Source organism: Erithacus rubecula (assembly GCF_903797595.1).
Source record: "Erithacus rubecula genome assembly, chromosome: 5".
NCBI classification, from domain to species: Eukaryota; Metazoa; Chordata; class Aves; order Passeriformes; family Muscicapidae; genus Erithacus; species Erithacus rubecula.
In genome coordinates this window covers 2,750,601-2,766,001 of record NC_136687.1, presented here as the reverse complement: position 1 = coordinate 2,766,001, position 15,401 = coordinate 2,750,601, and the positions used below count along the sequence as shown (strand labels likewise).

At 38.3% G+C, this 15,401-nt stretch overlaps 1 protein-coding gene across 3 annotated transcripts in view; it reads right to left on the bottom strand.

The window, feature by feature from the left end:
* The window catches only part of CTNNA2 (catenin alpha 2), a gene marked incomplete at its 5' end in the record, with an annotated part of 444,577 nt that overhangs the window by 38,097 nt on the left and 391,079 nt on the right, over window positions 1–15,401 (bottom strand). For all 3 annotated transcript variants that reach the window (XM_079307292.1, XM_079307294.1, XM_079307293.1), the window contains one exon: window positions 6,535–6,686. In XM_079307292.1, coding sequence (XP_079163418.1) covers window positions 6,535–6,686 — 152 coding nt within the window. The remainder of the gene's footprint in view (window positions 1–6,534; window positions 6,687–15,401) is intronic.

The following is a 15,401-nucleotide window of genomic DNA, read 5'->3' as shown; positions in this document are numbered from 1 at the left end:
AACTCGGGCTGCACCTCTGGAGAGGCATGCACAGAGAGTGTGGGGAACAGCACAGGCAGGAGAAGAAGCTCAGATGAAAAATTAATTTACCTTCTCTCTACTGTCACAGGTAAAATAGAAGGATTGGTACCCATCATGATAATGACCAATGGTCTTGTTTTCCAACCACCTTTAATCTCTTTGTTCCCTCTGCTCAGCTGCCTGAGGGCAGGATGAGGCCTTAAAATCTGCCATAAAAAAGCAAGCTACAAAGAGAATCCTACAACTCCCTGAGCAAAGAGTATTTTCTATCACAAGGCTCAGCTTTTCATCTGCCTGGGCTTTGCTGTTAGAACAAGAACAGGGTGGAGAGCTTCAATAAACAGCTGGCTCTTCCCATCCTCCAAGTCCACTCAAAGAGCCAGTTTCACTGATCATTGTAAAAGCCAGTATTCTTTTACATCCCAAATATACTCCTCTTAGTTTCTTCTGTCTCCACTTTTATAAATAAGATTATAAAACATAATGTGCAGTCCTTTCCAAGGCTTTCATAGTCAGACTTGAAATAAAGATGTAATATGCAAAATATTACATCTCAACATGGTAACTAGTAACATGAGGCTGCCTCTTAAAGAGAAAAAAATATTCTGAAAGTTCTATGCAAGGACTTATTGAAGAAATATCCAGAAAAAAAATGTATTGCTGTTATTGTCTGACAGGATCTTAAAACCTGTGGTCTTTAAAAGACTGAAATTTAATGGGTATAAATGTTGAACTTGGAGAAAATGTAGTGCAAAGCAAAAGGGCAAGTAATGCAGCTGTTAGCAATATACTACAAGCACAAGACATCTTCCTATTTCCCCTCTGTACAAGTGAGATCTAATTCAAAGTGATCTTTCACATTCACTCTTTTCATGTTTTCAAGTGTGGTGAATTTTATACTCATTTTCTTCCCCAAACAGCTGCACTTTGCATGAGGCTGAAGAAGTGGGGTTAACTTTTATGCTGCCATTTCTAACATTTTTATGCTTTTCACTGGTGCACCATTGCTTTGTCCTAGCTGATCCCCTGGAGATGCAGCCCATAGAAAACAGGGTCTCCCTTTTGTTTAGACACAAAGGTAAAAAAAAAATAATAAAATATTGAATTCGACTTAAAGGACTACTCTTAGCAAGGCCTTCTAAACATATCAGAACAACTCTAATTTTTGTGTATAATTAACAGGACCTTGATATTCAAAACCTTGTTTCCAAGACAACAGAGTCTGAGACTTCATTTCTCTGAGCTGGAAGACAGAAAGACTGATTCTGTCTTGCAGACACCTGGATTTATGGTTACACAGATGTAGGAATCACAGATCTGAGGTTGGAGGCAGCTTCCAAACAGAGCTGACAGCCACCAGTGGCAAGAGCAGCTAGAGTAATATTCAAAACTAATGGATTTTATGCACTGATTGATTTCAGCAGAAAAATGGACCGTTTTCATAATTTTTAATCTGTTTTGCAGCATAAGCCATAAGACTTCCCAAGACTATTTTTTTTTTCAAATACAGTATCTCCACCACACACAGCATTCATCTAATTCAGAGGAAGTCTTCCAGTGAAGAAGGATCTTTCACAATCCCAGATAAATCACACAATAAATATATGCTTTCTCTTTCAAGATGCATGTTTTATTTCTAATATGAATGTGGTGACTTTCAACTTCCAGGCATTGGAATATATATATTTTTTTAATATCTCTCTGGCTGTTTGACTGAAGAGCTTGCTGTGAAGAAAATATTTTCTATCTATGTCATTTTTTTCCTTTGGTAACTGTAGTATGAAAATATGAATTATACAAGTATATGCCATAAAATGGCATATATATGCAGATTTATAAATGCTATTTGTTTCATATTTCACCAACTCAAATGTACTTGATGAAGATAGAAATCCCACTTTGCTACGCATTTAAAAATCATAAGAAGCAATTACAAGAATTTCATCACTGTGAACACCAAGTCAAGCTAACCTTGTAATGACAACAAAGATTGAAGGGATGAAAGGATACTCCCCTATTTTTTAAAATGAAAATTCCCTCTAATTCTAAAAGATAAGGAGGAAAAGCCCCAGACTTTACAAGATGCTTTTAAATCCAACTCCACACTATTTTGTGCATTTGTTTTGGTACCACTGCAGCCTGAGTGACTCAGCTGCAAGCAGCACTGAGTGCATCATTCAGACAATCTCTCTCACTGCAATTGTTTGGTGATTTACAGTAAAATCTAACACCTCAAATACAATCTGAGGGGCAGCAGGCACTCAATGGAAACACTGGACCCCACAACACCCTTTGAAGACAGGATGCTACAAAAGATGATGGGATTCTGCACTCAATCTGGTATTAAAAGGACCTGAAATGTTGCAGCACTTTGGATTCCACCCCAGTGGCTGCCCCAGAGGTGATGGTGGCTCAACCTGACCAGCGTGGCAGAGGAGAAGAGCATTAATGCACCCAAAGTGGGTGAACCCAGGTTGGGGCTGAGGACCCCACAGTCATTTTTGCTGAGGTCTTCTCCCAAGGACTGAAAATCCCTTAATAGCAGAGTAGAATAGAAATGGGGTTAATAATAGGATAAAATATCTTGAATTGGAAGGATCTCACAAAGACCATGAAAGTCCAGCTCCTGGTCCTGCACAGGACATCCCCAAATCACAATTTGTTCCTGAGAGCATTATCCAAATGCTTCCTGAACATGTCAGGCTTAGTGTGAGAGACTGAAATGATTAATGGCTTAAACACTGTTAAAAAAGGACTGTGACTTTATGGCAAAATTGTATAAAGAAGCTGTGACCATCAAAGCCCTGTTCAAATGTGCCTTCTGGGGGGAGCTGCTCTGTGAGCTAAGCCACCTGATGGGAACCTGAGCAAAGGCAAAGGTGGTACTATAGTCCAGGTCTAAAGAGAGGTTTAAGGTGAGCTGAACAGGGCTGAGGGAGAATTATCAGCTCGGGCTTGGCTTGGGGAAGAGAGATTTTGGGTGTGTGACAGAGGGAGTGGACACCCACCCTGCCTTACACACACTGGCCCAGTTGTAAAACCCACCCACCCTGGGGGAGCCACATCCAAGGGACATTCATGTGAGGGGCAGCAGAGGAGGGGTCATAACCCATCACAAAACCATCAAAGACCCCCCAAAACCCCAGACTCATTACTGAGACCTTGCAGCAGAGAACTGCATGTGATGCAAAGCCATGCCATAGATGCAGAGTTTGCTGCTACTGGCAGTTTCAAACCTGTCCCCCTCAGGGGAGACTCCAGGCACTCCCAGCTGGCCCCAACACACATTAATCCATTGAACTCTGTTTTGGGGGACCCTCACCACTGAGAAAACCAGAAGAGGATCAGTGAGATGCTGCCAGGATCCACAAAGTGATAATATTTTCTGCTTAATCTGTCTGTCACTCTTCTTCTCTCCCACCCTGCCCCTCTTTTTCTTTACCTCACACTACTGTTAAATGAAATCCACACTATCAACCTCAGTATTTGGTCTTGTTTGCACCTTAATTCAGGCAAAAGCATCTCTCTAACAATTTTAATAACCAGATCTAACACCTGATGCTGTGACCACTGCTCTGGGGATCCTGTTCCAGTGCCTAGCCACCCTCTGGTCCTAAAAGGCTCCCAGAGAGCATCTCCAGGCATCACCCCAAAGAATCAGGTTTACAGATGTTTAAAATATACTCTGTAACATGAACTAAACCACCTGGACAATGGCTCCAACAGTGCACCAAGCAAATGCAACACTCAGGCTGGTGTAGATGCCTCCCAAGGTGAGGTTGCTAATGGCAAAGGCCATGTTTAAATCCAGCAAGTAACAGTAAATTGGCCTTGGAGACACATCAGAATGAGAAAAGGTGCCATTGTGAGTCCTCCTGACTGCAGAGAGGTTTCTGGCCAATAACTGAGGGAATTTCCTAAGCAGCTATGAAAAGACAAAGTGCCATTTCATCCCTACACAGCAATAGGAAAGGTGTTGGAATTAAGTTATTATTTTCTATTTTACTTGTAGGTTATATAATTATCCTCTTAAATTCATGTATATCTCTTCTTAACTTGTAAAAGAGATATTTTTTTTCTGTATAAATAATAATAATAGTCCTCAATGAAAAAATGAGTCTCCTTTCTTCTCCAGAGGGACAATAAATACCCCCCTTTTGAGGGAAAGATAGAAGAACAGAGACTATCCACCCTTTCCTTCAGCTTACTAAAAGTAATAATACCAACCTACATTAATTTTAAAAATGGCTTTATTTACTCTCTGGAATGAGGGCACTCATCTCAGATAAATTCAATCTTTCATGGCTTGTTCACAAACAATCACTGCATGAAAATAATTGTGTCAGGTGCTCTAAAAAGTTTGCAAGATTGGATTTTTTTTCCTTTTTTGTAATTCTGAAAAAGTTTTACCACTTGAATTAAAGGGTGAATAATATTTGATAGATTATTTGATGAAAATATTCTAAAGGCTTTTATAGCCTCACCCTTTAATTATACATCTCATTTCAGTGTGAGATGTTCAGATGGAAATGTTAAAGAATATCTCAAAGTGAAACTAATTTTGTTTTCTACAGCAAATAAGGTTCTGATTCAGCAAACTCTGGTCTGTGTAAGCTTATATATGTGGATTTTTCCAGTTAACTCACATGGATAATGAGTCCATTTATGTGCTTTAGTTCTCTGCCTGGGTAAGGAGTATTACACTGAGCTCCATAAATAAGTTAATTGTCTGAAGGCGAAAATAAACCTTCCTAATCTGGGCAAACAGAATTCATTAACTCATATCACACAACGGGTGGAAAGTAGTAGTGAGTAGTAGGCAAAAGAAACCTGGGATTTTCCTAAGGAGACTGAGAAGCCTGAATGGGGATCAGCTGTCCAGGTACTCAGAACAATCAGGCAGCAAGTAATCAGGCCTTCAAATTTCAAAATTTAAAATTAGAAACATCTCACCAGGATGGGCATCTCATGGCAAACTCTTGGGGGTAACTCTGATGTACAGGGAGGTGCTGGAAGCTGGAGCTCTGTGTAGGGGCTGGGAAAACCTGGGGTTGTAGGAAATCCCACTTGGTGATTGAGTCTATGACACTATCACAATTTGAAATGACTAGAAAAGATCAAAGTGTGCCAAGCAGTTGTTCTTGTCCTAAGAAAAGTTTGGAAACTGTTGTTACAGACTAAGGAACTGGAAAATCAAAGGGAAAACAGAGATCCTTTACTGTGCAGATCTTTCATTTCTCAGAATCATAGAATGCTGGAATAGTTTGGGTGGAAGGGACCTCAAAGATCATCCAGTTCCAGGATAATCACCTTCCAATGTCCCAGGTTCCTCCAAGCCCCATCCAACCTGACCTTAGACACTTCCAGGGGCACCTATAGCTTCTCTGTGCCAGGACTCGCCACCCTCACAGGGAAATAATTCAAGCAAAGATTTCTCTCCCCTTCCAGAAGAGCAGCCAATCCTCTAAGACTGCACACCCAGGGCACAGGATGGGTTTGCCCCTATCACAAGTCATGATAATAATTCAGGCCACCTGATGATGAGCACTGGGCATGAGAATGGAATTTATGTTTGACAGTTTTAAAATTAAGCCTGACAAATGCTTTTTCTGTAAATGTTAATATATAGTGACAGATGAGCAAAATGGAGCTATTTTGGAGTGTTCCAACTGCCTGAAATCTCACATCAGAGCCATAATACACTCACAACCACAAGTGCACATTACCTGTTTGCTCAAAGAGATCAGCTGATGTTTCAGCCCTGTTATTTGCCTCAAAAGCCTCCTCTGTGATTTTCTCCACAGCTTTACTTGTACATTGCTTCATTAAGGCAGATTTAAGGTAATTTGGATTTCAAATAACAGTTTCAGTTGCTGAAGAAATGTCCAAACCAGATTTCGTTTGCTGCTTTTCTTTTTTGAATCTTTGCTGACTCAAGTGAAAAGCAACACACACCTACTATCACAACAATGATGTTGTTCTGTAATGTCTTTTATTTGTTTGTTTATTTTATTAAAAGATGTCTAAACAAATTGAATCAACTGATTAGTCAACACTGAAATGACACATTTTTTTACCTTGGTAAATGTTCAAAACCATCCCCGCAGTGGCTCACTGGAGCAGCAAGAAAATTTAATCATTTAGATTTTAACCAGATCCACCTCACATCCCAGGCAGCACACATGCATTAGGGGAAAATAAAAAAAAAAACAAATAAAACAACAAAAAGTCTACACAAACTTTTAAGACCTTGGCAAATGAATGCCATTACTATGGAAACAGCAATGAAGTTTTCATCTACTGGCAGTTGTGATCAAATCCTCTCCTAGCTGATTAACACGCTAATTGCGATTCACCCACCAAACAACCTCATCTCTTTATTTACTAATTCTGCTGTTCCACGCCTGTTTCAACACCAACCTTTTCCCCTTACTATAACACAAGGGGCACTAATATTCCCTTTAGCCACGAGAGCTGCCTGCAAAGCCCCCTTTTCCCCGCGTGGGTGCCTACCCTGATCATCAGCACGGCTTTCCTGATGTCGCGCACGCCGTCGTACACCAGGCGCGAGGCGTCGATGAACTCGTTCTCCTCGAAGGGCTGGGGCACGTTGGCACTCAGGGCCTCGATGGCCACCTCCACCTGCTCAGCAAAACGTGGCATCACTGGTGAAACACAAGCAGAGGATCAGCATCAGACATCTTTTCTCCTGAAGCCTTCTCTGCTGTTCTGGGGTACGGGGAATTTCCAGGAGACGCGGCACAGGCTGTTCGTGGGAATTGCCAAGCTCGGGGATGGGTTTGTACACACCCTGCACTGGCCCCTTATCTGACAGCATGGAAATGGCCATCTCTGTATTATCTCCTCCAATTGTGCAAAACAGAATAGAAAACCTCCTTCAAAAACTGTGATTTACTAGTTTTTAAAAGGCTGCAAGATACCTGAGCAGTCAGTAAAGTTCATTTAAGAGCTTTACAACCTGTAATGAGCACAGCTAATATTTGTATCAAGAGATCAAAGCAAACTGTAGCCATTATGCCTGCTAATTTACATGATTTACACTCTAGCACAGACTAAATAAAACTAATTTTATAAGGGACAAAATGCAAAATCAAGGATATACTTTTGTGAAGACACCTAAAAGAATCTTTATCATTTCTTCACCATCACCATTTATATAAGGCAAAACATAGCCACAGACATTGGCTAAAAAAATTATAAACTCTGTTATGAACTTATTTAATACACAACTGAAAGCAAATATTTACTTTTGTAAATGGTTTCAGGGCATTGCTTGAAGTAGCAGGAGAGTTTTTTCAAATTTTGTTGAGGATTGCTTTGAAGGTATAATCACTTTCTGCACATCGTATTTGGAGGAAAATAACTCTTCCCCAAAGTCCTCTAATAACTCAAACCCAAATCCTACAAACGTGAACATCAGGTCCCACTGATTATACTGCACCTACATTCCTCTACTTGTTTACTCCTCTTCATAATTTTAACATTAATATTGGAGGACTGTGCTCATAGAGGACAAACATAATCACTGTTTCATTAAAAACCTGGATAAAAATTTGGATTAATTCTTAAGAATTTAAGTAACTGATTCAAGTTTAGAATTTACAGATAGCCATCTTTTCATCATATTCACATCACTTTTATTCTAGCACTTTGCTATGCAGATCATGTGTCACTGACTTTACTATGTTGGCAGTAGAATTAGAAAAACAGGACATTATTCCCACAACAGTTATTGCCTTTTTTGTTAAATATTTTTGTTAAAATATTACCTTTTTTGCCCATCTTTTCCCTAAACCCTATTCTTAGTTCACTTATTGGTAACCTGAACCCAACTGATGAATACAAAGGGAAATTTCCAGTGTTATTTTCATCAAGGGCAGTGACATTCTTCCCAGGAACTTCTACTGTGGCAGGAAACCCCATTTTCTTCTTGACTGAATGTTCTTAAATTTATTTTATAGTACCTGACTTAAAGCAAAACCAAAAAAACCCATGATTTAAGAATAGTTTGCATTTGGAAGAAGTGGCAGCAACCATGAGCTCAAACCTTCTGTTTCTGGCATTTAAATATTATGCATTGGATGCAAATGAGGAAACCTTTAAAGAGATATAGTGATTCAAATCTTGTTTATACATCACTCTATATATATATATCTATATCTATATATATGTTCATATAGACAGATGAAAGAACAGATTTGCATTTTTCATGCAGATAATGTTCAGTAAGTTCCTGGGATACACTGGAGAAACAGGAAAAAGTGACAGCAACAATAAACTTTAAAAAAATAAACATTAACAAAACATTGCCAGGCAGAGGGGAAACATTTTAATTAGAAAATGAGTTTGAGAGAAATGGAAAGAGTATTTAATAAATTCATATATCAAATTACCTAAATTAATAGAACACTTGAAAGTGTAGTAGGAGACTAATATGATTGCATAAGGAAGTCTCAAGCCTGAATATCAAAAAGCAATCATTAAAAATACAATGTAAACAAGTAAACATAAAGAATAAAAGTGAAATTATTTTTAGTTCTTGGGATAAAACAAGTAAAATTAGAGATGCAATAATGACAACAATTTTAAAAAGGAGGTAAAGAACCCCGATATTTAGGGTTAAATTAAATTTAACCTTAAATTTCTGTCTAAAATTTTCTAACTAGCAGAGGTGGTCAGGTCATTGGATATGATTAATAGTAGGAGCAGCAGGCCTGAATTAGGAATGGGCAGTTTGAAGAACATCTACATAAGAAAATGTATCTTTTATATAGGTGTTCATATCAATAGAGTATAGTAAAATTTACCCTGCAGTTCTTAAGAAAAAATCAAAGCAATTTCTGAACCATCTTTGAGAACTGAGGGAAAACAATAATGGTGAAAAATTCCAGGGATTTGGGAAAAAAAAAATATAGTACTTGTCTATTTTAGATAAAAGTATATAATTCACATATAAAAGTTCATGTAAAGGTAGAGAAGAAAGGAAGGAAGATTTATACTATGTTCAACATAATTTCACTACCCAAAAATAAAATGAAACATGATGTGGAGCAATGAATGTTTAATTATCAGTGAATAATCAGCAGATGCTGGACAGGTACCAGATGTGTGGGAATAAATTGCACCAAGTTTTACAATATTTCCCTTGACAGAGCAGTGACAGTGAGGGAAGCAGATATGACACAGCTGGACTTTGTCATGGCCACATGTGACATTCTTAGAACAAAACAAGGGAAATTTAAATAAAACCAGCCCTCTAGTCTTTCTTCTCTATTATTTACCACACAAAAGAGGAAATGCCTGTGGCAAAGGTCAAAGAACCACAGGTAAAATTCAGGCAAAGGCATGCATTTGAAATAAAAACTTGTAGATGCATCAGACAGAGAATGATTCATTTATTATGCACAGAGAAATTGGCTATAAATTTTAGATTCAGAAGCAAATCAATACTTCTGGGGGAAAAAAATGAAACATTGGTTTCTCAGTTTGAGCTGTGGCCTTGAAAACAGTCACACATAGGCTTAGACTGAAAAATGTGGTCGATTAACATCTCTCAGCCTAAGTGCATGAATTAATTAGGCACCTGCATAAATGTTGACAGAATCAGGCCCAAGTTAATAGCAACACTTCTAATTCACTGACTTTGTCATTCCAACAAAACAAAGATTTTAAAGCCTTTCTGTGGATGAGTTTTCAGTGGCACTGAAAGCAAGACCATGGACAACAAAATCTAGGCTGAGGGGCTGCTGGAGAAAAATGGAAATCAGCAAAGCTGAGATTACTTCAATTTTATCAATTGATCAATTCTTTTAAATAATACTCTTTTTTTTTTTTTTTTTTTTTGCTATTAACATAATAGAAAACCAGCACACGACCATGTGTGAATTCATGCTTTGATCAAGCTTGAATTTTTTTGTGAACTACCCAGTTCCACAAAGAAAATATTTTCTCTAAAGCACTTCTTATTTTTCTCCCACCCACCCATATCTCCTACATAATAAAATAATCAAGTAATTATCTGTTTTCTAAAAATATAGTCCCTGTTGACTTCTTCTCCCATGGCAATCAGTTTGTACTGCAATTTTTGTACTTAGAAACATCACTGCAAATTTTGTTTAGTGATATGGGAACAATAAGATCCCTGACAGACATAGAAATTCTAGGTTACATAATAAAATTATTGAGATAAAAATTAAAAAAAAGTTTGGGCGTTCTCAATCATAGCATTAGAACAAAAAGTTTCATTAATATGCAATATTAAATGAATACTTTGCTAATTTATTGGACTTTTATGGACTTATTATTTAGGAACTTGAATTCCTCAGAATCTTAAGTAGATGTGAATACTCAGAAATGTAGAAAGGGATAATTAAGACACAAAAAAGGTATTAAAGGTAAAGGACCCTTCATGTGCATGGGTTTATAATTCTTAGCATCAATGGGAGTCAGGAAATTTGGTCTGGTTTTGTCTGACATCATACAACTGAAAGTTTTAAACCTCTTTCCTTATTCCAGGCAGAGAACAGCAGATGTTTCCATGAGACAATTCATCACACCTACCCTACTTTAAATACACAGGTCCAGCTGGATAAAATTCTGCTTTTCCTGTGCCCACTAAACAGAGAAGGAGGTGTTTGCCTTAGACCAGATGTCTGATTTAGACAACCAAGTTTAGGCATAAATCAACCCCATTTGTTCACCAAATCCTGGCACAGTTTTGGCTCTGAATCAGGCTGAGCACAGGGTGGCTCCTCTCCATCCCAATCTCACTGGAACTGAGAGTTACCAGGGGCATCATCTTTGGGGCATTTTCTGGCCAGGAGACAATTTTTGAAAGGTAGCAGCAGAGCTATTTCTTAGAGCTTCATTTTGAAAGGCAAAGCACCTACTTGACTCCAGAATCCAGGGATTTGGATCCAAGGGAAGCACCCTTCTCACAGACCAGGGCTTGTTCCCTAGAGCCAGACTGTCCTCAGACAAATCAGATATTTCAGCTGCAGAGAAGTGTCTGCACCCAGCTCTGCCCTCTGGCTAGCCCTCACAGCTCTGTATTCATTCAAGAATTTGTGCCTGTCCTTATGAAAACTGATTTTCCCTATGCCATGTTGATAGAGACACATCATTTAATATGCCAATCACCTTATCTAAGTGGTCCTTAATGGGAAATAAAACTCTGGTCAGCTGTGGGTGAGATTATTCAAGGATGGCATGGCAGTCTAAAGGTCTAAAAGTTCCAGGATCCTTGAAAATGTCTGTGTTTTTCCTAAACATCACAGCTTTTTGTGTCACATAAAAAAAATTATCTAGAATGATAGGCAGGATTGTAAACTTTAGGTTATCAGAGGACATAAAAAAGAAAAAAAAAACATGATCTATTACAAAAAAAAAAAAGCTCTCTTACAAAAAAATCTCAGTCATTATTCAGATTTAAGAGGTTATAGTATGAAACATTGAAAAAGTTACAGCTTAAAAATTCAGAGCTCTGGATGAAATTTCTTTTTTTTTTTTTGGTGGATTTTGGTGGTTTTGGTGGATTTTTTTTTTTTTTTAATTTGTTAATTTACTTAACTGAAGAAAGAATGCATTCTACTGGGGAGTTCAAGGTATTTAAAAGATCATTCATAAGGGATATCTGACATCCTCTGTCAAAGACAGCAGTTTCTCTGTTTTGTTTGAAGGGTGAATAAGGGATGAAATATGATACCTTATTTAGCTCAAAGTGTTTGTCAAATCCTGTTTCTAGAAGAACTGTACATTCCTTATCAGAAGATTCTAAATACTTCACAGCATGTTTTTAAGTCCTGGTCTCATATCATATAATTTACTTTCAGTCATGACTATTATACTGCTAATTGAAAAGATAAAGCTTTATAAATGTCTACTGAAACATTGCATAACATCACAGAATCACAGCAATGTTTGGGTTGGAAAAGATCCCTCAGATCATGGAATCCAACCATTCCCCAGCACTGCCAAGGCCACCACTGCCCCATGTCCCCAAGTGCCACATCCACACAGCTTTTAAATCCCCCCAGGGATGGGCATTCAGCACTGCCCTGGGCAGCTCTGCCCAGTTTGAGTGAAGAAAACTTTTCCCAAATATCCAATCTGAGCCTCCCCTGCCCAGCCTGAGGCTGTTCCCTTTCCTGTCCCTGTTCCCTGTTCCTAGATCCCAAATCCCCCTGGTGTCCCCTCCTGTCAGGGAGTTGTGCAGAGCCACAAGGTTCCCCCTGATCCCCCTTTTCTCCAGGCTGAGCCCCTTTCCAGCTCCCTCAGCAATTCTCCAGCCCCTTTCCAGCTCCCTCAGCCCCTCCTGGTGCTCCAGACCCTTCCCCAGCTCCATTTTGGGTATCAAACCCCGTGTGTCTCACACTGCTAAAATGGTTAAAAGTGAGCTGTAAAATACTGAATATCCACACTCTATAGTTTGCAGTGAACACAAGACTTTCAGGAAGAATCAGCCTTCACTGCCAAACACTGATTTAGCCACAGCCCATAAAAACAATGTTCTCAGGCTTCCTTGAATTAATGGCCAAGTCCTGATCCTTTGGCCCATTTGTGTTAAATCTTCTGGCACTTCCCAGAGGCTCCAACTTCATCTGTGGGTTTATGCAACCAAGCAGATTGATGTAGGAATGGCAGAAATGGATTTGCTCACGTGCAGCTCAGGTGAGATGGACATGACAGAAATGAATGGCATGACTGGAGCTATGTTACCAAGTGCTGGGACACAGCACACTAGAGGGAAAAACACACTTTCAAACTTTGTCCTGACTGATCTGCCATTCACAGAAAGGTAAATGTTAAGGCAGAAGGCAGGTAAGTGCTGTTTGCCTGCTGGCCAGCACAGGAAGGGATTGATTAGGGACAGTACATCCCAAAGTGGGCAGAGAGGATGACAAACATCAGCTGCAGAGACATTTGTGTCTCACCAGTTCCAGCTGTCTCACTCTCCTGTCTACCTGTGCAAGACTACACACACTGAGCACCCCCAAAATATTATTCCTGCCAAACAGAAAACCCTTCAGGTTAATATTTCAAATGCAAGCAAACTCTTCAGAAAATTCCCTCAATAAAACAGTCTCATGCTGCTGGACACCAAGTAGGTTATGTAAAAATCAAACCACCCTTTCTGCCTTAGCAAGAAGTTTGTGCATATCAATATGTAGGTGTGTGTAGGCAAGGGGATGCAAGGAATACCAGGGCTTTTATTTTAAAACATTATTGTACAATTCACACTTGTATTCACAAAACATTCTGTTGGAGTTGGTGGATGGATATTCACTCCATTTCTCTGCCAATATTTTCTAGACCTGGTGAATTTCTTTCTACTTACACCACCACTCTTCTTATTTTAAAAATGGCTTTTAAGAGCATGAAAGATTTTCAAGAACAGATTTGAACAGTAACTAAATAATACTGGTTTATGAAAATGGGCATTTCTATTGTATTAATCCACTATTCATTATACAAGATGTCTGGCACATCCAAAATAGATAACCCTTGTATTTTTTAAACTCTTGCTGAGTAAATGCACATATAAATCTTGCATTTTCTTTGATTATGTAATCCCTATACTGCCCTGCCTCCATCTCTGGAAGATCTCTAGGTTATGGAGAACAAAGTAGAAATATCTACTTGGTGTATTCAGTGAATATCCACCTATAAGCACAGCCAAACATCTTCAGCAGTGATGTGAGGCTGTTGAGCATGGAAAAAGTAAGATTTCTCAGCTGAGGCATTACAATGCTTCAGTTTTTCTGAGATGATGAATTAGCTCAGAATTTTTCTGCCAATGCAGATAATACAAATTTAATTGTTCCATTTTACCTAGAGAGATTAAATAAAAATATCTCTCAGTCTCATCTTTCTCTCCCAACCAGCCCAAACAGTATTTTGCTTTTGGCAAATTTTGCTGCTGCCTATTCACCTGTAAATGAATGCAATGTACACCAACCACTTCCCTGAAGTGTCACACAATTTCCCTTTCTGCCTGCTGAGAAATGATCACTTGTGCTTTGCTTGTGCCTTGTCACCAGCTCTTAATCCATCAAAGGCCTCAACACTCACCCCATGGTTACCCATTTGCCCAAAGCTGCATGTGCAGGACGTTAGAAAAAGCCTTTGAAAATCTAGATCAATTACATTATATTCTCCTTTAGCACTGTATTCCATTTTTAAACTCTAAAAGAAGAGAGAAAAAAACTTAGCATTTCAGCTTTGAGCTACAGTGGTGATTTATTCATCTCTTATGTCTCATTTAATTGCTTTATAATGCATTTTATATGATTTCTTAGTGTATTCCTCTGTATATTGATCAGTTTCTCTGGTTAAAAATTCTTTGGATCAAACCAAGCTGTCGTGGAACACAATCTTGGGTGTTCCATGGTTCTTTTGAAAAATACCTTTTCTTTAATAATGCATTAATTTTTTTTTTTTTTTTTTTTTTTTTTTTTTTTTTTTTTTTTTTTTTGTTGGTGACACCTTGACCTTTGGATTTCAGTTTTGAAAAACTTTAAAGAAAATGTTACAGTATTTTGTAGAATAAAAGTCATAATTTGATCAAAACTCCTGGATAAATGATCTCATGTTCTCAGGATGATGGTACCCATAAGTTTTACTATAACTACCTGAACTCCCATAAAACATAAATTTAACATCATTTATTTTTTAAATAGGCTCCATTTTACATCTTTTAGCTCTCCCTCAGATTCAATATAAGGGTTTTTTTGATTACAGCTATGTTTAAATTCATCTTTTTGCTGCTACTTCATATCACTGCTGAAAAATCCATCTTTCCCACATTTTAGTATTAGCTTTGATAACATCATTGAGCTGCCTTTTCCTAGTGATAAATATCTTTAAATTTTGCCCTACTCACACTGATAAAACTCTCACAGGCTTATTGCTGAATTGCCAGTAGTGCTGATTTTCAACTTTAGTCCATTTTGATAAAGACAAAATAAAAAAATTGTGTTAAAACAGAAATTGGAGTGACCTACTTAAAACCAGCCAGTTACAAAGTTACTGGGGTATTTTTAAAACATGCTAAAAGCTGAAACTCCAATTTCTGGTGTGAATCAGACGGTTTCAAATTTCCAATGTCCTTCACAGGAGTAACCCAAGCAGTGTTGTACTTGCTGTTCCAGGATGGTTTCCAGACAGCCCAGTGCAAACTGGAGCAAAAAAAAAAAAAAAAAGTTGGGAAGTTTTCACAGCCTTTCCCAGGCAATTCCAGTCCTACTTGTTCTTGCTCTTATCCCTTCCATTTCCCATTCAATTCCTTTCATCACTACCCTGCAAAGTCCACTCCAGATTTCCCAGCTTTAATCCAACCTTCTTGACTTTTAAACAATGTC